Source organism: Pseudophryne corroboree, chromosome 12, assembly GCF_028390025.1.
Source record: "Pseudophryne corroboree isolate aPseCor3 chromosome 12, aPseCor3.hap2, whole genome shotgun sequence".
Lineage (NCBI taxonomy): Eukaryota > Metazoa > Chordata > Amphibia > Anura > Myobatrachidae > Pseudophryne > Pseudophryne corroboree.
In genome coordinates, this window is record NC_086455.1 from 17,641,226 (window position 1) to 17,665,476 (window position 24,251).

Sequence of the window (24,251 nt, forward strand, 5' to 3'; positions counted from 1 at the left end):
TGGGGGTCAGCTGTGCAGCACATGAGATGCGACCTCCCGGTCCTGACCATTATTATAAACGGTTTGTCGGTATCAATAATCGGGCCGACTATTGTATAGGTGTGTACCCAGCTTTAGACTAACTCACCTGTGCATGATTAAAGACATCCACACAACATGACAGTCCCTGACACGTAGGCTTCACCCATATCAGACCACACATGGAATAGCCGCAATAGCCTTTTCCATTCAGTGGCGCATACTGCTGTACAGTAAGGGCCTATTTTTACTATTTGCTCACTTTCACTACAGAACCTGGCCATGGCCTTGAATTTGAAGGGTGGAGAGGGGGCCCTGCATGTCAGAGTTACAATCTACACCCCTGGTGCTCAGGAAGCCTGCTGTGATAAACGTACCTCCTCCTCCGCTCTGAGCGACCTCAGGTAGCTTTTCAGGTCACCTCTGGTCATGAGTTCCATGATCACTAAAGCCGGTTGTCCTTGTGACACCACCCCTAGCAAACGAACCTGCCAATGAGAAGACACAATGGGGGACATTTATGAAACTTGGTGTACAGGTAACTGTGTGTAGCAAAAGCAGCCAATCAGAAGTCATCTAGGAAATTCCATTTCAAAAGCCACCTTTTCAGTCCATGTTTTACTGTGCAGAATAGACTCTTCAGATCACAGAAAGCGCCTAACTAAATCAGTAAGTAATATCCCACTACCACAATCATATAGTTCTACATTTTATTTAAAAAGATTATGTTGTTGAAGTCCATATCTTAACAAATGGTAACCAGATTGCTAGCAATAGGAAAGACCTTCTCCATAAAACTTGGAAGAGACAGCGGCCACAGACCATATACTTGTGCAAGGATAAATAGCCCTGGCAATCTCGTATTCACGTGCGACAAGGGGGTGTGGTCATATGTCACGGGGGTCTGGCCCCGTGGCACACCCATCTCTCTGTATGCCAGCCAGTCCCTGTGTGTGCTGTGCGGCCAAGCAGAGCTGCTCAGCCAGGCTTTTAGGACAGACCAGTCCATCAGGCCATGGGCTCTTCTGGCATTTGCCAAAAGAGCTAGATGGCCAATCCGGCCATGTACGCGAGTGACAAATGGATAATTTGGCGTGTGACTTACCACATGGTGACAGAGGAATGCTTTCATCACCGACGCTTCATTCAAGAACTCGATTCTCTCTCTCGTGCTGGCCAACTCATTGACGGTCTTCAAAGCCACTCTGGTCACCGGGTCACCCTTCACAATTTCCTTGGCAACGCCTTCGTACACCATGCCAAAGGAACCTTGCCCGAGCTCTTTAATGATGGTGATTTTCTCTCTTGGAAACTCCCACTCATCCGGAATATACACTGCAATATGAAGAACATTAATAGTGATTAACAGTGTAATTACATTTTATTGCCATAACGACACAATCAATGTGCATCATGCTAGTACTAAAACTGGTAAAACTCACCTATTCTGAATGAAAGACCCCTTGTGGTAGAATAAGCTACAGCGGAAGTTCTTAGATACTAACTACTAGTGTATAAACAGGGATATCCCAAAATTCTGTCCTGTGCCCTTGGGGGCTGCCCAAAAAAATACTACGTAATTTTAAACTAACTTGCGGCAAAACGATTGTCCTTTTTGGTCTTCATCAACCTCTCTACTCAACATAGACCTGCAATCCCAACAGTGTAGAGTTCCTTAGATGCTTTAAGGATTACAGACTTTTTGTACAACCCAGGTGGTGTTGAAGGGGTCATATCAATGAAGACAGCACCTGAAGGCTCACCTAGTGGTCACCACTCTGACACCTAAATTGCAATACAGTACATGACCCTGTGTCCACCAGACACAGAGATGCCACAGTATCTCCTCCATGTCTCTAATGGACTCAGCTGTGTCAATGCTTTGATCTAGTAGGAACTTTAAGGGCTCCACTATGATGCTGCTCCTCGAGGAACCTGATGGAATTCACTATATAAATCCATCAAGGTCCCAGAAGGTATGTCAGTACTCTACAGCGTCCTACAGGCACCTGACATCTCACGGTGGGGCAGTTTTGTATTGTTAGGACGTCTGTCTACAGGTGGTCATCTCTTATAAAGTCATATTAGACTATGTAACCGTGATTCTTGTCATATCAAGCAGTTTTCCAAGGTACTTCTTTCAAAGGTAGCCAATATAGGGTCTAATTCAGAGTTGATCGCAGCAGCAAATTTGTTAGCAGTTGGGCAAAACCATGTGCACTGCAGGGGGGGGGGGGGGCAGATGTAACATGTGCAGAGAGTTAGATTTGGGTGGGGTGTGTTCAAACTGAAATTTAAATTGAAGTGTAAAAATAAAGCAGCCAGTATTTAACCTGCACAGAAATAATATAACCCCCCCTCCCAATCTAACTGTCTCTGCACATGTTATATCTGCCCTCCCCCACCGTGTACCTGGTTTTGCCCAACTGCTAACAAATTTGCTGCTGCGATCAACTCTGAATTACCCCCATAATCTCAAATTAAAAGTAGACGGTGCACTCATGTTTAAGAAAATGAGTACACACAACCAAGGGCAACCATGAACGTGTTTTTGAAGGTACTGGTGCACCTAGTTACCACTACAGAACGCTTTCTTACTCACTCTCAGATGCACTAAAATACTCTGGATTAACAGAGGTGTACATCGTTCCATTGGGGTAGCCATTATTCTTTCTGCAAATACAAACAGAAATAGCATGAAAGACATTAAGAAAACTAGTGTAATAGTCAGTCTCCTTCCTCTCATATAAAACAGTGGTACAGGCATCTCGAGAGCGGTTCCGGTATGAATGGTCGACAGTGTTCAGGTCGACACTCATTAGGTCGACCACTATCGGTTGACATTGACATGGTCGACATGGACTAATGGTCAACACATGGAAATGGTCGGCACATGAAAGGTCGACACGTGAAAAGGTCGACATGAGGTTTTTTACTTTTTTCTGTCATTTTCTGCGTAAAGGGACGTGGAACCCCAATTAGTGTACCGCTTCGCTCGCCATGCTTCGGGCACGGTGCCTCGCTGCGCTCGGCACAGGTTACCGTTCCCAATCGTAGTCCACGTGGATCGTAAAGTATGAAACCATTCCAAAAAAGAAGAAAAATGTGGAAAACTCATGTCGACCTTTCATGTGTCGACCATTAGTCCATGTCGACCAACAGTGGTCGACCTAATGAGCGTTGACCATCTGACCGGATACCCTCGAGAGCATGACATAGAAGCACACTTTCTCAATAGCATTTCAAGATCATCATACTGTTAGGGGCCAATTCAATGAGAGTCAGTGTTTGGCTGCACAAATATAGGGGGCGTGTTTACAAAAGTGGAGATGTTGCTCATAGCAACCAATCAGATTCTGGCTAATATCTCATAGAAGGTGCTAAATAAATGATAAGTAGAATCTGCTTGGTTGCTACGGCGCAAGTTCATACCAGGTTCCCCGAGGCAAAATAGATGGTGGTGAAACCACCCCCCCCCCTCCCCCTCCCCTACCAATGGCTCTGACTTGCACAAGTGCTGACGTCCCATTGATCTGCCAACGGCACATCTCGGAGAATAAAGAATCCTTATTGCAGATAATTGTTGCAATTTTATTTTTGGGTGCTGGCTGCAAATGATAATAACTAGAGCCCTGAAGGGAAGGGGGAGGTGGGGGAGGTGGGGGGGGGGGGGGGGGGGGCGGGTGTTAACAAGACAGAGATAAAATCGTGAGAGATAAAGTACCAGCCAATCAGCTTCTGTCTTACATTTTACAGGCTGCATTTCAAGGACGCTGCATTATCTTTATCTACCCTTCCAGGATCGGTGAGAATTGTAGCATAACATGGGTCCACGCCACGGAATGCATACGACAACCGGTAATACATACACGAAAATCACAGGATACCAGCGGTCCGTATACGTACAGCGGAATCCCATCAGTCGGAATCCTGGCAGCGACTCCCCTCGCGGGCTTGCCGCGCTTCAGGCTTTGTTCGCCACAGGTTATATTCCCCCTCTGGTAGTGACGTGGACACACCACCTGAGTGGGAATACCGGGCTGCGGTTGGGATTCCTACCGCCTGCATTTCCACTGCTGTCGGGATTCTGGCGTCGGTATCCTGGACGCCGGGATCCCGACAGCCGGTATATTAACCGCATCCCCGGTCCACACCGGCGGCAACCAGTGGCCTCAGAACTGACCAGACCACTGTCAGCAACTAGTGAACCCCCTGCCAGACTACAGGGCCAAGCTCAGTCTAACAGCCATGTCTAAAACGCATCAGCGCTATTCTCACAATGGAGATTCACCTTCACCCCATCCCCAATATTGGAGGCCAAAACGGTTAACCAGGGCCGTCTTTTCGTATGGGCTCAGTGGGCAGTTGCTCAAGGGCCCCAGGAGTATGAGGGCCATCGGCTGATAGCTGAGGGTGCCCTTTTTCCAAAAGGTACAAGATTTTTGAAAAATCAGCCCTGGTGAACTTGAGATATTCGACTTCAAAGCAGTGGCCCCTATCCAAGACTGTTAATTGCTCTTCCCAATCTCGGGTTCTGCCTGACAGAGTTTTTCTGAGGGTATTCTCCAAAATCTGTGACTCTCCCCTTTTGGTGGACACTAGCAGCTTGTCTCTACTATGCCCAGAACCAGAGATATCAGCCTTCCAGCAGCTGGTCCCTGCTCCAGCTCCACACGCCTAGTAAGCAGTTTTATGTTTTCATCGGTGGATTGCTCTGGCTCCTGAACTCTGATCCCCTAATTACCAGCACCTCCTGAAAGGGGTGTAGTATGGCTGACCAGCGGTCAGCTTACCGACGCCGGGATCCCAGCAGCATACCGACGCCGGGATCCCGGCGGGGAGGGGCGAGTGCAGCAAGCCCCTTGCAGGCTCGCTGCGGTCGCCACGGGTTCTATTCCCACTCTATGGGTGTCGTGGACACCCACGAGTGGAAATAGTCCCTGTTGGTCAGCATGCCGAACATTGGGATAATGAGGGGTCAGGATGCTGGAGGAGGTCATGTGACTGTCAGTCTCCCGACCGCCGGTCACATGAATACCACCCCCTGAAAGAGTGTCCCCAGCGCCTCCTGAAAGGTGAGACTCTCTAGTGTTTTATCCCATTGGAAGCTAAGAAATCTATTTCCAGAAACTGGAGATATCTGCAGTCAAGCAAGCTGCCCTCCCACCAGAAAAATATGAATATTAAGCCAACTACGTTATCCACCCCTCCCCTGCGTATTAAACACCTTCTACCACCCTGGAAGTCATGTACCGGGGTCCCTTCATTCAGCCCAATCCCCTTCTACAGTTTTTCCCTCCCGCCCCATCTGTGCAGTAACGGAGTAATTAGCAGAAATTACTGCTCCAGGTCCTACATGCTGAGCAGAAGATAGAACACCCCCTACCGCCCGCAGGACCTCAAAGCTGCCGCCGATAGCACCCCCCACCCCTTCCGCTGGAGAATGGGTAGAGGCCAGAGTGCATTGCTTTGCCCAGGAGTCTACACTGCTATTAAGACGGCCCTGCGGTAATAAAAAAGCCTGCTTCCTAGAATGAAGTATACATAATTCTATTTGTCTAGGATGATGAAAGAGAAAGTGATCCTTTTGCAACAACGACACCAGCAAGAGAACCACTCTTATCACCTGCAGGAGAGACCACTGTAAACATCATTAAATATATTTACTGTAAGTATGACCTAGATGGAGCATTTGCTACTTCTATTATTAAGGAAACAGACAGATTATTCAAATTTGCAGATTTCTGCGCAGACCTAAAAGACCAATTACTGGCTGCAACAAGTCAGCACTAGTTTATTGTGCCATTGCGTTGTTATGTAATGAAATGAGAATAAATCTTTCTTCCCTTCTTACCCTGTCTGGCAGACTATTCACCGCTATTTTCAGAAAACAAAGCCCATCTCCAGTTTATGTTTATGTGTGAATAACGAGTAGAGGTGGATTGCGGAACCAGTTGATACATTTGCAGTCACGTACACACTATGTAGCATTCTTGTGAAGGAATAAATATAGTTAGAGGCCACAAGTTACTAGTCTTTGGGAGGCATAGGAATACGTCTAAGATGGGTGTGTAGCGTAAACTAGGACGCAAGTCCAAATCTTTACATATCACTCCTTCAGAATCCACTGTATGGTTTCTAGTAGGGAGGCCAACCCTGGGCCATTTTTTCAATCCCGGATATTGGTCTTTTTTACTTTGTGTCGTCCCCACTTCTCCCCACCCACCCTGCCCTGTAAACATAACTCACCTAACTGCAGGGGCGAAGGAGTGGAGATCTTCCATTCATACTCGCAGCGGGTGACGGGCTGGTGAATGCGCAGCATGACTGCAGAGTCAGAGGTCACGTTGCGCAAGGGGAGGAGGGAGCCGGGCAGCGTTCAGTGAAGAAAGAAAGCAAGCCAGCAAGCGGGGGGGGGAAAAGAGAGAAAGAGAGAGAGAGAAAGAGAAAAAAAAAGAAAGAAAAAGAAAGAAAAAAAAAAAGAGAAAAAGAGAAAGAAAAAGAAAGATATTCCCTACCACACATACATGCGCACACTACGGATACCTTTTGTTGGGATCCAGTAAACCAAACAGTATGTTTTGGGGATTGTGGGAGGAAACCATAGCAGTCAGAGGAAAACCACGCGAGCACGGGGAGAACATACAAATTCACAGTTAGGGCCATGGAGGGAATGGAACCCAATACCTCAGTGCTGTTAGGCAGTAATGCTAACCACTGTGCCAACTACTACCCCACCAATACAAAGAAATGGGAAAAAAAGCAACACACACCATACAGTACATTTAACCAAGGGACTTACCCCTTCTTATTGTAGAAGAAGACAATCACAGCTAGACAGGCAATGACCAGTAGCAGCAGGATGGGCATCACCTTCAGCAGCAAATACAAGTTCTCTGGTTGCTCCTCTGCTGTGGAGAATACATTAACTGCGTTAGGTTATCACAGTCATGGATCATTCCTCTAACATTTTTGGAACTACGTGTGTTGTCCAAGTCATAGATACATGGATTGGGAGGGGGGGGGGGGGGGGGGAGACTGTACTGTGATACATTAAGTCCAATGTTTCTGTAAATGTTCTCAGGGCTCTGATCCAGAGGAAGTCCAAACATGGGTCCAATTTAATTACCTTGCTTTTATCTAAGAAGAATGCCCTTTCCTATTAATAATTACTGAATAATAATTTCCGCCCAATCGTTTAGGCAAGGTGTTTTAGAACTATCCCCATTCAGTACTGCATGAGAGCCTTTCCCCATAAGCTATACATCTGGCCATTATTGCTCCATAAGATTGTCCTAATCTTCAGATATATCCCACCTGCTGGCCTAAACAGGTTTTAACACGAGGACAAAACTCCTTCTTTGTTATGCTTCCTAAACAGACTAAAACCTTCCAAGTTCTGTTCCCAGCCTCAGCTTCCATGCAGCAAGGTCTCAATTATACCAGTCATGTCAGAATTCTAGCCAACCCCCATTGGTTCCAGTTCAGCTATTTTGTGTAGAAAAATACCAGCATTTTTGTCACTATACAATTTCTGCTTTTACTGTACCTCCTTATTGTCTCCTTCTATCCACTTACACCAGGCATCTCCACCACTTCCACTGACTAAGACCTGTTTTATGCCTAGGCAATACTGACGCCTGTTCCTTCCTTCCAACCAGTCCTACAGTAGTTTAACATCTCCTCCACTTATCGAACAAACTCCCTCAGAACAGGCTAGCTATCTCTAGTGTGGTGCGGGACGTTATTATATTAAAGTCTGTATCCGGGGAGGAAATTTCCTCAGTTCTCCAAATACCTCAAACTCTCCTTCCTGCACTCACTTCTCATCCCCTCACTTATACTCCTAACTGCCCAACATGGTACAGGAGGTACTGTATTCCTGGGAATGTTATCTGGAGGTGGCCCTTGGTTTACATTACAGCCCTAACAGTATTTGAGAACAGTCTGCTCTACCTCCATCCTTGCATTGGTAGAGTAAATTTATGAAATAAATGCTATCCATGGCAAAGTTAGCTCTGGGGACCCAAGTGGCACTCAGGCCATAAATCCTAGCTCAGCATTCCTGGCCACCCATCATTTTCTAATCTACATTCCAGGTCAGTTGCATGAAGCATCTCTCCCTAGCTGTATCAATGTATGCACAAAGCATCACAGGTTCTTTCATAACAATTAACAACTCCCTCTCAGTCACAGCCCCTTAGATCATAGAACCTGGACTACCATCAAACATTCCATTTTTGTAAACCTTTCATAGTGTTCTGCAGCATTTCCTAGAGCATTATGGAATATGAGGTAAGGATTTACATATACACACACACACACACACACAATAAAAACTACGCACGTTTCACTTTCAAGCCCCCCCCCCCCCCCTTCTCCTTTCCCCACAGACATAGTGGGAACTTACTAGGACCAAGTACAAAGAACATGATGGGCTCGGTCCATGACCCATTGCCCGCCAAGGATGTGGCTCTGATCCGGGCTGAATAGTTCCCAGGTTGCACAAGGGTAAGATGGACACCTTTGTAGCGATGGAATCGTTGTCGGGAGACGCACACGACTGTAGAAGGTCCTTCCTAAAAGCATTAGGTGTTCAGAGACATATGCAGACATCAAAGGGGACAACACCGTATTACTGGGGCAAATCTACTACTTTATATTTAGATGCAGTGTCATATCCAGATAGTAATGAATATTAAAATGAAGTTGAAAAAAAACCAAAACACTATCATCACGGCTAACACATTATTCCAGCCTCTTACCTCTTGGTCACGCTTGTACTTGATCTCATACTTTAAGATCAACCCATTGGGGTTCTGTGGTTCCTCCCACTTCATCAAGATGGTGTTCTGGCCGATTGGGACCCAGGTTATATTATCAGCAATGTTATCAGCATGTGCTGTATGAAAGCAGAGAAAAGGTTGAAGTGATTTCAGAGTTGCCTACATTTCATGCTAATTTCCACCAATATTTCTAGGTTGATCATTTACATTCGTGTAAAGTGCAGTCATAGCAAGCCTCCCCGCCACAGGTTAATAAATGACAGTATAAACAAATAAAATATCTGAGAAGCAAATTTCTGTGCTAAAATAGAAGACATTCCCTCTACAGTATCTCTTTCAAGTATCAACAAAAAGATGCAACAGTGAACATGTATGAATAAAAGACAGTACTGTTTTCAGAACCTCTCTCTATGCCTCGCAAAGAACGTATGGGAGAAAACCCAAAAATAGTTTCTATGAAAATTTGTTCTACAATAAAAAGAAGTTCCGATAAATGTTAATAAATTAGATTATTATTATCCATATAGACCAAGCATTCCAAACCGCGGTCCCCAAGGCACACCAACAGTGCAGGCGTTAGTGATATCCAGGCTGCAGCACAGATGGTTAAATCAAAATAACTGAGGTACTAATTAAGTCACCTGTACTGAAGCCTGGATATCACTAAAACCTGCACTGTTGATGTGCCTTGAGGACCGTGGTTGGGAATGCCTGATATAGTGGTTTCTCCATAACTGCACTCAAGAACCACAATGAATCTCTGCCCAACTGCATGAAAGCAGACACAGATATTAAGGACTTAAATGGTGGGTTGAAAGAAAAGGTTGGGTCTTATGATAATTATATGGTTTTGGTCTTTCATCTCTTAATCGCCACATCTTGGGAGGAATGCATCGAGCATTGCATTTTGCTTATGATGCATCCCTCCAGTCATCACAAGCATAATAGCGTTTACTAACGCCGTATGCTCCCCGTTGTGGGCTGTCCTTTGTGATGATAGGATGTCTGGGTTTATGACCCGGGAGTCCTATTTGTGCATGCGTTGGCTGATGAGCGCACTGCAGGGAACATCGGGAGGTGTCAGACTGGATCTCAACCAGGGAACATTGCGATAATAATCCCATAAGCTTCTATTAGTTAACATCTACAGGTGTTGCCTACCTGGTCCAAGCTCCTGACTGTGATACCAGCAGGCAATGCCATCTGTTTATGGCGTTGCCTAATAGAAGCCTATGGGTTTCTTTTCTCAATTCTACATTTTCTGAATTTTGGCTGCATTTACAACTTTAGTACATCCCGCCCACAGAGAGCTAGATCTATAAACCAATACATTTAGTATCACATTCCAGAGATTGGTGCATATGAGAAGTGCGGCTGAAAATTTATTTTTTTTGGAAGTTTGACTGCATTTTCTGCATTCCATCCCTGGTCTGAGACTCAGTGGAGTATGGAATACCCACAGGAAATTCTACCAAGAGCTCCAATTTATAAAAAAGAGAGTCAGCTCTTCACAAAGTGGGTCACCGCAGGAAAATCACGTCCGCCCCCTCCCCCCATGGGTTAGGGTAGGGGGAGGTAGAAATACCAACACCAATGTCTGCATCTTCAGTGGATGCCGCTGACGGTCATGTAACCACCGGCATCTCAACCCCGGATTTCGTATATGTATTCCCTGAAGCACATGTGCTATAATTTAACAATACATGGAGCTTTATAAAAGATCACCAGGATACCACAGGACATCAGAAGTCACCAGAAACCAAGTACTTTCTCTATGATTAAGTCTAGAACTTGTAAAAGGCATAGGTTAATTAACAATGCGTGCAGAAGAAAAATCTTTCTGAATAGAGCCCTTGCATCAAACCTTCTAAAAAGCACAATTAGAGGAGTTTACCCAAGCAACCAATGAGATTCTAGATATCAGTTATAAAGTACATTCTATAAAATGATAGCTAAAGCCTGGCTGACCAATTTCTTGCAAATACCTTGTTTTCAATCGGTTAATTAAGCAAATAATTAGTAATTGTGCACTAAACTGTGCCAGCTTATCCCATGTTAACCTTTGACCCTGCAGTGCTTCTCCTCCCATCTGTTTTCCTTGAGGTTCAGTGGAACATGGAGGTTAATGTAAGCACTGAAGCCCAAACAATTGCACACAGCTGTCTATAGAAGAACTTACGGTCCGGCATTGTCCTAGCAAAAACAAAAGTTGCGGCACTGCAGCCAACAATGTCTGCGGCGTGGTTGCAGGCGTGGATGTCGATGCGATACTCGGTGAAGTGCCGGAGGTTGGATATGACCATTCTGTCCCGGAATATTTTATCCTTGTAGGCGTAAGGCTTGGAGTCCACACCGGAGTTGTTGATGTTGTGGCTGACAGTACCGTCAGCTAGTGACGTATTCCCGTGACCATCTCCAGTTGTTCCGTAGACATCTCTTCGTTTCTTTGGGGATCTGAGAATATTCCGCAGATTAGAATTAGGATGGGAGGTTCATTGGCAGATTTGGGTTAGATGGTTATCGCTCTCTCAGGGGTGTATTGATGAAGCAGTGAAAAGTGTGGAGAAATGAGCCACTGGAGAAGCTACCCATGGCAACCAATCAGCTGCTACGTATAAAATTATAGAAAGCACTTTTTAAATGTTACCTCAACACTGATTGGTTGCCATGGGCAACTTCTCCACTGGCTCACGTCTCCAATCTTCACTGCTTCATGGCTATAATCATCCCTATAGTTGGCTATTAATTATCAAGGCCCAGAATTATCAAGCCTTGGAGGGTGAAAAATTGCACGATGGTGATAAAGTACCAGCCAATTAGCTCTGTACTGCCATGTTACAGGCTGTGCCTGAAAAATGACAGTTATGAGCTGATTGGTTGGTACTTTATCAATGTGCAATTTATCCAAGGTGATCACTCTCTAATTTATCACTCTCCAGATTGATAAATCTGGGCCTTAAAAGCTTATATACATTTAGAAAGGTCTAAAGTATAGTAAATGGGTTAATTATACTCCTTACTGTGAAATATATGGATATTACAAGTCACCAATGATACAGTATATGGGAGTTTTTACATATATTACCATAATTAGTATAGTGCAGTAGTAATAATAAATAATAATAAACACATCCATTTTATAAAAGCTTCTAATTATAAATATACAAAGAAAATCTCTATATATGAATTTAACAATGGTTTGTTATAGTCCCACGTGATAGAAGTCAGAATTACTCACTATATACTATATTACATATACATACATTGCAAAACGCATATTACATATGCATGCCAAGATTACTTAGCGAAGCCATGCAGACTGCGGACAGGAAGTCCAATACAAAAATCAAACATGGAAGCACAAAACATTAGCGATGGGATTGCGGGGAAGCCTTCACTCTGGTGGTATTTGGGAACATACATGCAGCGTGTAAGGATAAAAGGAATCAATGTTCCATATACAGCTGGATGGAATTTATTTCTTATCCAGACATAACATTTGCCGGTTCCTTCAAACACCGTCTTGCTAAACTGTGTGTTGTGAATAATGCTCTGATTGGCTGCAGGGGGTACCCAATCAGCTGGCTGGAAATTGAACAAGGCTAGACCAAACTGTGAAATTTCCAATGAGCTCATTGGCTACTGCGCGTAGCCAATCAGCCTAGTGAAACGGTGAAAACCCAAATTTCTTTTTCAAGTTAACAGATTATCAGGGAACTGTATGGCTACGTAATACTAGGGTTCCTCTGCCCCGTCACTATAATGTATTGTTCTAAATATCCTACCGAAACTTTGTTGCAAGAAAAGATTATCTTTCTGAAAAGTACTTGTGTACGGTGGAACAGTGTGGCACTTCCTAAATCTTTACCACCTTGGACTCACCGGCAAGCCGGTCACTGTATTTTTATGCCAGCGCCTTATAAATAAAAGATAAGCATAATAATAATCAATTTATAGGACGGCAATTTTATTGTAGGGTCGGATTCCGCTGTAAATATAATACACATATGCCATACCACCAGCAGGCAATGCGGTCGAGAAAGGAAAGGCGCAGGAATCAGCTAGAGTGCAGGCACTGCTAATCAATCAGTGATAAACCTTTCAGCCGTGGTAGGGGTGCAGACCAGCTACTGAGATTTACATTTCCGCGGCCTCCAGGCTAGTGATTTAGACCTGTTCCGGCCTAGAGCTTCCGGCACAATTGGCTCATCTAGCCATACACCAGGTATGATGAATACAGAGTGAGTGGAGGTAAAAATGGAGAGCTGGAGGCGGTCACTGGATGAGTGGAGACTAAAATGGACTTTGTCAAATTAAACTGAAGATTTTTTCAAACGGAAATGAGGGTCTCCCAGTCACAACTATGCGATTCAAGCACAGACTCAGGTAAGGGCTGGCTGGCAACTTTCAGCCTGGGGGGCAGACTCAAGCAAGTGGCCCAGCTTTTCACAGGGAATGCAATTAAAAAATGGCCCTGGAACACTTAAATTGCACTGGCCTAGGGGGCAGATGGCACCCTTTCCCCCTGCTCAGCCAGCCCCTGGGGGGTATACTTATTTGTAAGTAATGATGTGTCCTGTCTCACTGTTGCTTCAGTCACTCCAAATTGCCCCTCTTGGCCTACCAGGTCTTGGGACGACCTGGCGTAGCCAATCATAATGTGTGTCTTATTTGCATGATTAAAACACTGTACATGGACAATTGGTTTGTGTGACATTCGTACATCTATATGGATGGAGTCCGATACGGTGTAAGATGTGTTACGATGCAGCACTTCCCCAATATCACAATCAATATACCCAGTGAGCCTGCAACAGTCGTTACGAGCGATGGAGCCTCATTTCCGTTTACCCAGACAGTTGACCAACATTTCATCACCGTCACCTCCTTGTAAACCTGAGCCGGCTTAGACTGAACCCTCCACAGCTGAAGGGCTTAAGGTCACTGAGAATGAAAGGCGATCTAGCTCACCTCTGATAATTCTTGTTGATTAAAGTCACTTTCCAGGGAGGCCTATAAACAAATAGAGGGAAATATTACATGCACACTGTCAAAGTAGAAAAATATTGCAGAACACACATCACGTACAAACTGCACACACATGCCCACTGCGCGTGCACTTGTTCTGCCGTGCGTGCACATATCCGCAATTTGCGTATGGTCGCTCCCGCGGTCCTGCGCATCGGCGCGTGGTATGGGTATTTACGGCAGAGTTTGTGTACGCATGGAGAGCCATCAAAACACATTACATATTTAATCCAAATAGTGCACAATGTACACATAGTCCCCCCTGCACCACACCAGAAAATAACAGTTTAAATGGTTTCAGAACAAAGGGATTCACCTTTACAGAATAGGAGGGGACAGAACAAGGTCATAAGGTGGTGTTTGGTATCCAGCTGTAGGGTATTTTAAGGGAAACATTCCGGTGTTGGTTTGAGGAAGATCGCATGTTCCTGCGGATAGTTATGTGCAGGAGCAGAATATAGATATAAACTGTATTTACTGTACATTATGTATGCGGAGGGAATCCAGAGGAGACCACCCACAAGAGCAGTGAAAATAGACATCGCCCACCTATTCAAACAGACCTATGACCTCTCCTGTACTGTAAAAGTGCATTCCTGTGTCCAATGGACAAAGGGATTACAGTATCTATTGTATTGCTTTTGGAAGAAGTGTATAAAGAGAGCCTGCTTCTAGCCTGGTCAGACACAAGGCTCACAACGTTATCTATCAGATGGCGGAGGACCGGACTGGACCGGGTAGCGCAAGCGAATCCACTCACGTATGTAACATTGACTGTAGCCATTTACTCTGTTATATTGTATTGTATTATTTGTATTGTAACCCCCTTTCAGCAATAATACCCTGTGGTGTCGGAACCCAGTGGTTTAACTACAGACTGGTGTCGTGTATTTCTTTCCCTGCTAAGGTTTAAAGTGTAATAGCATCACACTGCATTGCTGCATAAGGTTTAAAGTGTAATAGCATCACACTGCATTGCTGCATAAGGTTTAAAGTGTAATAGCATTGCATTGCATTACTGTAAAGGTTTAAAGTGTATCTCTGAGTGTGTGCGCAGTGTGTACTTTGTACTCCCAGCGCGGCGTTTGTACGCTAAGTCCGTACAGTGATACGGGACTCCGTACGCAAACAGTGTATAAAGTACGTAGCGTGTGTACTAGGTTTAGCGGCCGCAGCGGCTCCATGGTAAAGTGTATTCTAAGTGTGTATAAGGTATAGCTTTTCGTTCCTGTTAGATAATCGACATTATCAACACATTTCAGGGATCTAAGCACCCATCATAACTTGGCATCGGTGCATACTGAGCACCAGCTGACGACGAATGCCTCTACAAAGAACCGAACACAATGTTTTATTTTATTTTTAGCAAGAAACATGGTTTTCCCCCAACTTTGAAATGTGATCATTTGTTAATTTTCTGTATGCATGCTACAAAATAAACCCATATTACAGTGGTTCATAACCTATCCACTTGTGAGCTGGAGATTTCAGCTGACATATACAGTATCGCATGAAATTGAAAATTGTGAGTTAAACACTGTTGTACCAGACGCATAGGTAAAATGTAACCGCCAGAGAACAGCACTATCACCTACGTAGGAAATAACTGTGCCAAGTCCCTCACAGGTGTCATTTCAGCTCACCTACTTCAAACGATGGTGGATGGCTGGGCCGTGACTGCAGGCGTTGCAGTTGCCCAAGGGGCAGGGCCTAGGGGTACAGCACAGCTGATGCCCCACTGCACCAACATTTGGAATGCATCTGGAACGGCATCCTGCAGCCTAGAAGGCCTTCACCTAGGACCTTCTTAGGACACTCCTGGAGATTGGCTTCTCTTTGGTCCCAGTGGCCCCGCCCCCTCATTGTGACATCACGTTTGCCTTTTCACACTGGTGAAGGGGCATGGATTACAAGCCACAATCAATGAAGAGCCCTGGAAAGAAAATGCTGTATGCTGTTGGGAGGGGAAACATTAAGGGGTCTATGTACTAAGCATGAGAGAGAGAGAGAGAGAGAGAGAGAGAGAGAGAGAGAGAGAGAGAGAGAGAGAGAGAGAGAGAGAGACACAGACACAGAGACAGAGACAGAGACGGAGAGAAAGTACCATCCAGCTCCTAACTGCCATGGTACAGGCTGTGTTTGAAAAATGACTGAAGCTGGTTGGCTGGTTGGTTCTTCATCTCCGTCCACTTTATCACTCACCAATTCTTAATAAATAGACCCATAAATCTCTTATGCATGCGATAGTGCAGCTCTATGGCAATCCGGACCCCAGTGCCGCACCGGCAATCCGGACCCCAGTGCCGCACCGGCAATCCGGACCCCAGTGCCGCACCGGCAATCCGGACCCCAGTGCCGCACCGGCAATCAGACACTCACCGACCCAGTGGAATGTGCTTTTCCTGCAATAGATGCCTGCCGAATTACAGAAGTAACCCACCTAGCATAGTCTATGTGATTGGATATCTGAAGGGGGCCATTCAATTACCAAACGATGGCCGATTCACTGAATGCACTTCCTCACCTGTATATTCACTAATCTTATTAAGATTTTTGAATACAACAGACAGTTACTGTATGTGCGCAGCCAGACACCGCAGTTGTGTCAGGAGGCACATCACTGTGAAACGAATGCCCCACTTAGAGCCCCGACAATACTAAAAAGGGAAAATAACCACCCACATCAGAACGCTCCTGATATAACTGACTATATGTATTCGGATTTAGGTGTGACTTTGATAGTACTTTAGGCTGAAAGAAGAACTTCAGCTGGAACACACAGTCTCGTCTTCATGAAAACTTATATTTGGAAATCTGCAAGTGCGTCCATGACAGTCTTTACGGAAATACTGTAGCCACCCAGATGTTCAAGTGGAAGATACTGTACGGTAAACCTGTCAAGACCATGTTACAAGAGGAACATATGGAAGCTGGAGGTGCAGCACTTCCTGCAAGAATGTTTGTAAATTGTTGCCCTGGGAACAGTGCTAGTTTTTTTGTAAGACAATAGAGCTGAAACAAAGGATTAAATGTAATAAGCAGCAACTCTGAAGAGTGTGTTTTGACGGTTTCAATTTCCTGCTTAAACACACTGAGAAGAGGAGGCATGCTTATCAAATTTACCACCAAGCCTCAAACCGCTGACCAAATCACCTAGAACTGAAGCAACCCAGAGGACTTGTAGAAGAAATCCCTATTTTAACCAAAGGGCCTGATTGAGATGGACGCAGTTCTCCCCCCAACGACCACAGCCTGCCAATCAGGCACACAGGATGGGTCCAGTGCAAGCGTAGAATGGGTCCGGTGCATGTGCCCCACCACCATATGGTCTCTGTAAATCTCTTAATCAGGCACCAAGTGAAATACTGTAGACCTTCTAGATTCTATGGCAAATCGTAAGTGAAGATGGTTTTCTAGCCATAAGCATGGTCTGCACAAGGCCATCAGAACAACCTTTAGTTTTAGGATTCATGGCTTCAACAGCAGCACTGTTAAGCCAGCCATTGAAGAGTTCTTTACTTAGGAGGTCCCATCATGGCAGAAAACTTAATGTTGCAAGCTCATTGATGGATATCGTGGATGCCGACCCATATTTTAGGATTGGCAGATACCCAGAACAGAGGTGCATAGGCTAATGTGCCAGTGGTTTTCACCAGGGACCACCAGGAGGAGGAGGTTTGGGCGTCGGTGTCCCTGACACGCAGGATGCATTACTCTGTCTGGGTGCCTAAGTATGTGGGCTGGTACTCCGTGAAGTTGCAAACAGAGCAGCATGTGCATTCCTATGGGAGTAGCAGTCGCCTGTAATCACCAGGAGCAGAGCTGCAGCATCCAGGGAGGATATATCTCCACAACCCCTACTGTTAAAAATCAGGAAGAGCTCACTATGAAAATTTTCAATTTAAGTAAAAGGGAACTTACGAAGGACGAAACTAGTGTTTTGAAAAAGGGCCTTAAATATGCCCCGTCCAGCAAAAGTGATCCCTTTCAGTTCTATATTGATCTTGAGAAATTAACTCGCAAATTAACAGTGAAAAAATTATTTGTTGGGAGGGAAGGCAATAAGATTGTAGATGCCGAAAATGGAGATTTCTCCCACTCAGCCTTTAAGCCCAAGTCCACTTTTTACCCAACACACTGCAAAGGCAGTTTTATAGACTGCTTTGGAAAAATTGTCAATGAGGAGGTGGAAAATGTGTTACAGAAAAAAAATAAAAAGATGCAATCTTACCCATAAAGAGCGTTTAGCTTTGAAGTCTTTAAGGGACGACAAAAACCTCATTATAAAACCGGCAGATAAGGGTGGAGCGGTGGTCCTTATGGATAAATGTACTTACATGGCAGAGATAGAGAGGCAACTATCGAGTGGTAATACTTATAAAAAATTAAGGAATGACCCCACAACTAGAATAAAGAAAGATCTGGCTGACCTTACTAAGGAAGCTGTAGAAAGTGGGGCTTTAAAGCAATCAGAATCAGATTTCGTTAACATTGCATATCCGTCAGTGCCAACGATCTATGTCTTGCCAAAAATCCATAAGGACCCCCTCCACCCACCAGGTAGACCAATTGTGTCTGGGGTAAACAGCATTACTTCAAACCTATCTGCAGTAGTGGACTCATATCTCCAACCTCTAGTGAAAAAGACGAAAGCCTTACTAAAAGGATACCGGAGACGTCCTACGAATGTTAGGTAATCTAGAGTGGAAAGAGAATTTTGTAATGGCTAGTGGAGATGTTTCCACTCTCTACACTAGAATTGATACAAATCAGGGTTTGGAGGCTGTATCCTATTTTTTATATAGATCAGAATTATCATTGGAAATTAGAACATTTTTACTGAAAAGTATCCTGTTTATCCTAACCAACAATTATTTTTATTATGATGGTACCTACTATTTACAAATGGATATCTGGTTTTCACCTGACTGCGCTCATCCCCTACAGTTTGAGTACTCGTGAAATGATGCAAATGGATACTTATATAAAGGTGTGTTTTACTTTCATATGTATCAAATATGACACTCAATATAATGAAACAGTGCAGATAAATATTGTTGAACATGAAAAAGGTGGTAATCACAATGTGTGCTCCACGGGGAGCACCTGTTTAACTCAGTCCTTTAATCACTCAAATTGGTGATTAAATCCTTTAGGTTCTTGGCGTGTGTGTTCTGACACAAAGGCCAATGGGCTGGAAAAAAATATATAAATGTAATGATTAAATCTGGCTGTGTTGCTTTAAAAGTCAAATATAGATTTTCCAGTGGAAATGTCTCTAGTCCTGACCGGACTGTGTGGGCTTTAAAAATCTGTCTTTAGTAATTAGATTCATATAGTTGCAGAGGACGGCGTCCCGTACCTCTGCGTGTGGAAGTCTGGTATTCGTGCACTATCGTTGCGGCCGTACTTGTAAGATGTACAGGTGCGGGGGGCAGCGGGAACCTCCTGGCAGCTCCGGACAGACTCGTCCCTCAGCTCGCGCACCCGCTCTCCGGTTCGTCCTGTTAGGGATCTCCCCGTGTGCCTGCGCCGCTCGCTGGGTTGGTCGTGTTCGCGTGGGGGGGAGCTCAGCCGCAGGATCTAAACAGAGCCTGTGGCAGTGTTGCACCTCCCCACAACGGAGTACTCACCTGTGTGGTCCTCCTGCTGCCCGTCCGTCTGTACTGCTTACCGATGTCTGCACCGTAGGTCCGAGGGTCTCACAGCACTCTCCTGTCCTCCAATGGTTTGATGTCTATATTTGACTTTTAAAGCAACACAGCCAGATTTAATCATTACATTTATATATTTTTTTCCAGCCCATTGGCCTTTGTGTCAGAACACACACGCCAAGAACCTAAAGGATTTAATCACCAATTTGAGTGATTAAAGGACTGAGTTAAACAGGTGCTCCCCGTGGAGCACACATTGTGATTACCACCTTTTTCATGTTCAACAATATTTATCTGCACTGTTTCATTATATTGAGTGTCATATTTGATACATATGAAAGTAAAACACACCTTTATATAAGTATCCATTTGCATCATTTCACGAGTACTCAAACTGTAGGGGATGAGCGCAGTCAGGTGAAAACCAGATATCCATATTGAACCAAAGGGCAAGGACACCCTTTTGACTAGCAGCACATCCCATACAGTAAAACCACCCCAGTGCGCAGATTACCTCCCTTTTTGTTAATTTACTATTTACAAATGGTGGGTACAGCGATGGGCACCAGATTCGCGCCCAGCTATGCCAACCTGTTCATGGCATTTTGGGAGGAGTGTGCCGTATGGCGGGGCGGCGAGCTGGGTGCGGGTCTGGTGTCCTGGAATCGTTATATCGACAATGTATTTTTGGTTTGGAGCGGAACAGAGAGTGATCTATCCATTTTCTGTGACCCATTAAATACTAATACTTTCAACATCAACATTTCATTTGACATCAGTAAGTCCGAACTTTCTTTTCTAGATTTATTGATATATGTTAAGGAAGGTGTTCTACAAACCAAAACGTTTAGAAAGGACACCGACTCCAATAGTTATATAGACAGAGTCTCCACCAAAAAAACTGGCTTGACGGGATTCCGTACGGCCAGTTTTTGAGGATTAAACATAACTGCATGGAAGAAGTTATCTGTAAGGAACAAATGGGAGACATGGGCAAAAGATTTTTAGCAAGGGGTTATAATAATGAACATATAGAGAGAGCTAAGGAAAAAGCACTTAATAGAGAAAGAGAGAGTCTATTATTGAATAACATGAAGGACAAGAAAAATGATAATATTAACTTTGCATTTATTACTAATTTTAACGCTCAGCATAGAGAGATAGAAACCATTTAAGAAAAACTGGAAGATCTTACAACAAGATCCAGTTATAGGTGAGATGCTCCCAAAAATGCCAGTCTTTATATATAGACGCGCTCCTTGTCTTAAGGATAAACTTGTAAGAAGTGCCTTATACGATGTAAAAAGATCTAGTATTAGAACCATTGGTTTCCACAGATGTGGTTTATGCACAATGTGCAAAACCGTTAAGGGCCCTAGTAAAATTAAAGATTTCTGTGTTAAAAATAAGACCTACCCTATAAATGAGTTCATTACTTGCAACACAAAAAAACGTCATATATGCAATAGAGTGCAAATGCGGTTTGGTCTACATTGGCAAAACCAGCAGGAACCTGAAGGTTCGTCTAGCAGAGCATACCTATAATATAAGGAAAGCATTAGAAACCCATACATTATCAGCTCACTTTAAAAAGGTACATAATTCCAGTCCAGGAGCTATTAAATCCTTCTGGGGTATTCAAGCTATCCTCCCATCTTGGAGAAATAGGGATGATGACATTAAATTAGCTAAGGCTGAAATGAAATGGATCCATACATTAAAAACCTTAACCCCTGAAGGACTTAATGGGGAATTTGAATTAAAATGGTTCCTGTGAAGTTCTGTGCTGCTCTGTACCTCTTTTTCTCTATGTCCCTTTTTTTGCTGCTATATTAATTGTATTTTTGTATATATTTATTCATATATTTATATATACTTTTATATTCAAATTAACCTTTTTAATGACATTTTTTAATGTAACTTTTTTATTGTAATTTGTTGTCTCTTATGTCTCTGCTTTTTTATATATGCGGGACTTTAATGAATTATGAACTCAACATTTGTTTGGAATGACGAAAATCAACTTCCTGATGTGTAACACTGATTTCTGCTGTATTTACGATGGTGGAATGCATAAACTACTTCCTGTTTTACCAGTGGAACGCATCACTTCCGGTTCCGGCGATGGACTTCCGGTCGCGGGCGACGTCCGCGATTTTGGCGGGAAAGGAGCCGATTTTCAAGCCAATTAAGGATGTTTAGTGTGGGTATAAATACCTCCAAATTTAGAGACTGCCATTATGCTTCTGAGGAAGGACTTGTATAGTCCGAAATGCGTTAAGCTGGTGGCGTTCGATTGTGAAGGGCTCTAGCTGTTTGACCTGGACTGTCATTTTCTCCTGATGTGCTGTGGATTCCGGAGTTTCCAGTACCTTTTGGGAGGGTAATTTGAGTACCAGATGCCAGCTAGCCCCATCCACTTCACATGTGGTTACATGCTCGTTTTAACTGTCAAATTGTGAGTGCTTAGTGTGAATAAATCTGTTGTCTTTTGTCAAACTGGTCTGTTCTATGATTTGTCTCTTCATACCGAGATAAAAACCATATCTTGAGAAGACATACAGAGAGAATTCACTTCAGACCCACTAAGCCCTTGCTGTCGGACTAAGAGAATCCTTCAGTCCATCGTTTTCTTATATGTAAGATTATATGGTGTTGCGCCCACCACTTTCCATTTTTCTTTGTATATGTATATCTTGGAATTTTGGTGAATTCCTGTGTCAGTGGTAGGCTGCTCCTACACCATTGGTAGCGCATTGTGATTGTTTTTTCCATTTTTACTGCATCCAGGGAGGAGCCAGCCACCAGGGAGGGTGAGACAGCCGCCAAAGAGACTCACTATAGCGGATACCACCGGGAACCTGACTGCAATGGAGATGCTGCAGCTGGAACTTTTTAAGACCACTCTTCATTCCAGAAGATATGTAATATAAATGGTTTTCTAGTTAATAGTCCTTGTAGGTGGCACTTAGCAAGATGAATGGTGAAGGGATAAATTGGAATGTAGTTCTACAGTAAGTCCAATGCCACCAAAGAAAACAAAAAAATAATATTTGGGAAAAACCAGAAGCTAAATAGGTGAATGTCATTTGTTCCATTTCGATACTAGAACACGCTTGAGTGGAATTGTGCAAACGGAACCGCTTTGACGGTTGAGACCATGCGCCATAGGATTCTCATGCCTAAAGAAACAGACATCCATTTGAGACTCAATACAGACCTTATTATGCGACTACTTAAGTTTAGATGAACTTCTTACAATTAATATATACAAATGTATTCTAATGCTTGAAATGGTTACTAGAAATGCTTGATATGGTGAACTAAATTGAATCAGTCAAGGTAAAGTTTGCAGTCTCCCAGGCCCATCATAAGTACTAAGCCAGCACCAAGGTCAATATGTACTTTATCGAGGATGGGAGTAGCAGCGGCATAGGCCAAGACTGTATTATGTGGACATGGATGGTGGGGTAAGTGCACACTACTGACAAATTTGAGGATGCACCGGAGACACCCCAAGACTGGAACATGTACATATATGGCCCTGATGTCCATGGTTACCAGGAACTCCTTATTCTGCATGTTGTTTATCACCAATTTAAGAGCTTCATCTTCAACATGTTGACTCAAAAGATGAATGTTTGTTTTTCAGGTTCAATATGGGTGGAAAGTGGATTAAGATTTTTTTTTTTTTTAACAAAATCCTGACCGTTTCTGTGATTGGAACCAACAAAACCTGAGGAAAATGTTATTCTACCACAGCCCGATAGCCTTTTTGTTTTGTCTCTATGAAGAAGACCTGTGGTGAAGAAGCATCTGGAAGATGTCTTCAGAAGATCTAAGATGTATCCCTGGTCTACGATTCCTCTCACGCAGGTATTTAAGTGGAACAGAGTAACTGATCACTGAGGAAACAGGCTCCAAGCACAGGAGATCTGGGGTGGACCAAGTGCCCATCATACTAACTCTTTCTCAGGTGGTTTGGTGGGTAGTCTTTCAGCTGATCAAATTTCTCTTCCTGTTTGCCGATTTCCACGAGGAACAATTTTTCAACCTAGATAAAGCCCTTTCATGATCTTCATGACAATTGAAAGTACTAAAACATATAACCTTTTAGTTTGGTAGCTATTTACCCCTTTAGCCTAACTGATATATTTAACCTACTCACACCACAAATTAATTATTTTGAACTTGGGTCAGCCTCCCTATGCCATGAGCCAGTGTGTCTGTTGGGCTCCTACACAAAGGCTGAAATACTGGCCAAAATAAAGTCAGAATCCAGGGAACGGTCTCCAGCATACTGTCAAAGTAATCAACTCTGACATCGGCTTATTCAAGTGTAGGCCGTCAGAATGCTGTGCCAACATTACTTTGCTAAACCAGGCTGGAACTGGAGTGGAACTAATAGATGACCCGCGATAATGATCATATACTTTAAAATGGCTTCATAATTATGAAGATGTTTGGTTCATCTGCTCCCTCACCTTCGTTACTGTAAAGGTCAGAGCTAGTGTCTTCACATGACTAGACCAGAGCTGCATTATTTTGCTTGTTTGGGCTACAGTAGCTTAGGAGGACAATTTTAAAATCCTCACTATGACACAAATCAGTTTGTCCTGACTCTTAGATTCCAAAACAGCTCTTTTGCAGGAATAGAATGGGAAGTCTGACTTAAAAGTGGGAGACCAAGGGAACATTCACCTTGCTTAGCACCCTAAGGCAATTTGCAAACTCAATGAGCTCAGCAATGGCTTTGGTTAATGAT

General features: G+C 43.9%; 1 protein-coding gene across 3 annotated transcripts in view; it reads right to left on the reverse strand.

Moving 5' to 3' along the window:
- INSRR (insulin receptor related receptor) overlaps positions 1-24,251 on the reverse strand; it is a 91,414-nt gene that overhangs the window by 9,654 nt on the left and 57,509 nt on the right. Inside the window, exons 11-18 of one of the 3 annotated variants that reach the window (XM_063947121.1) lie at positions 13,776-13,817; positions 10,984-11,258; positions 8,784-8,920; positions 8,429-8,597; positions 6,821-6,926; positions 2,621-2,691; positions 1,124-1,353; positions 396-506 (exon numbers count right to left, since the gene is read on the reverse strand). In XM_063947121.1, the coding sequence (XP_063803191.1) occupies positions 396-506; positions 1,124-1,353; positions 2,621-2,691; positions 6,821-6,926; positions 8,429-8,597; positions 8,784-8,920; positions 10,984-11,258; positions 13,776-13,817 (1,141 nt within the window). Of the gene's footprint in view, positions 1-395; positions 507-1,123; positions 1,354-2,620; positions 2,692-6,820; positions 6,930-8,428; positions 8,598-8,783; positions 8,921-10,983; positions 11,259-13,775; positions 13,818-24,251 lie in introns of all 3 variants that reach the window. The other 2 variants (XM_063947120.1, XM_063947122.1) reach the window with 2 other exon arrangements.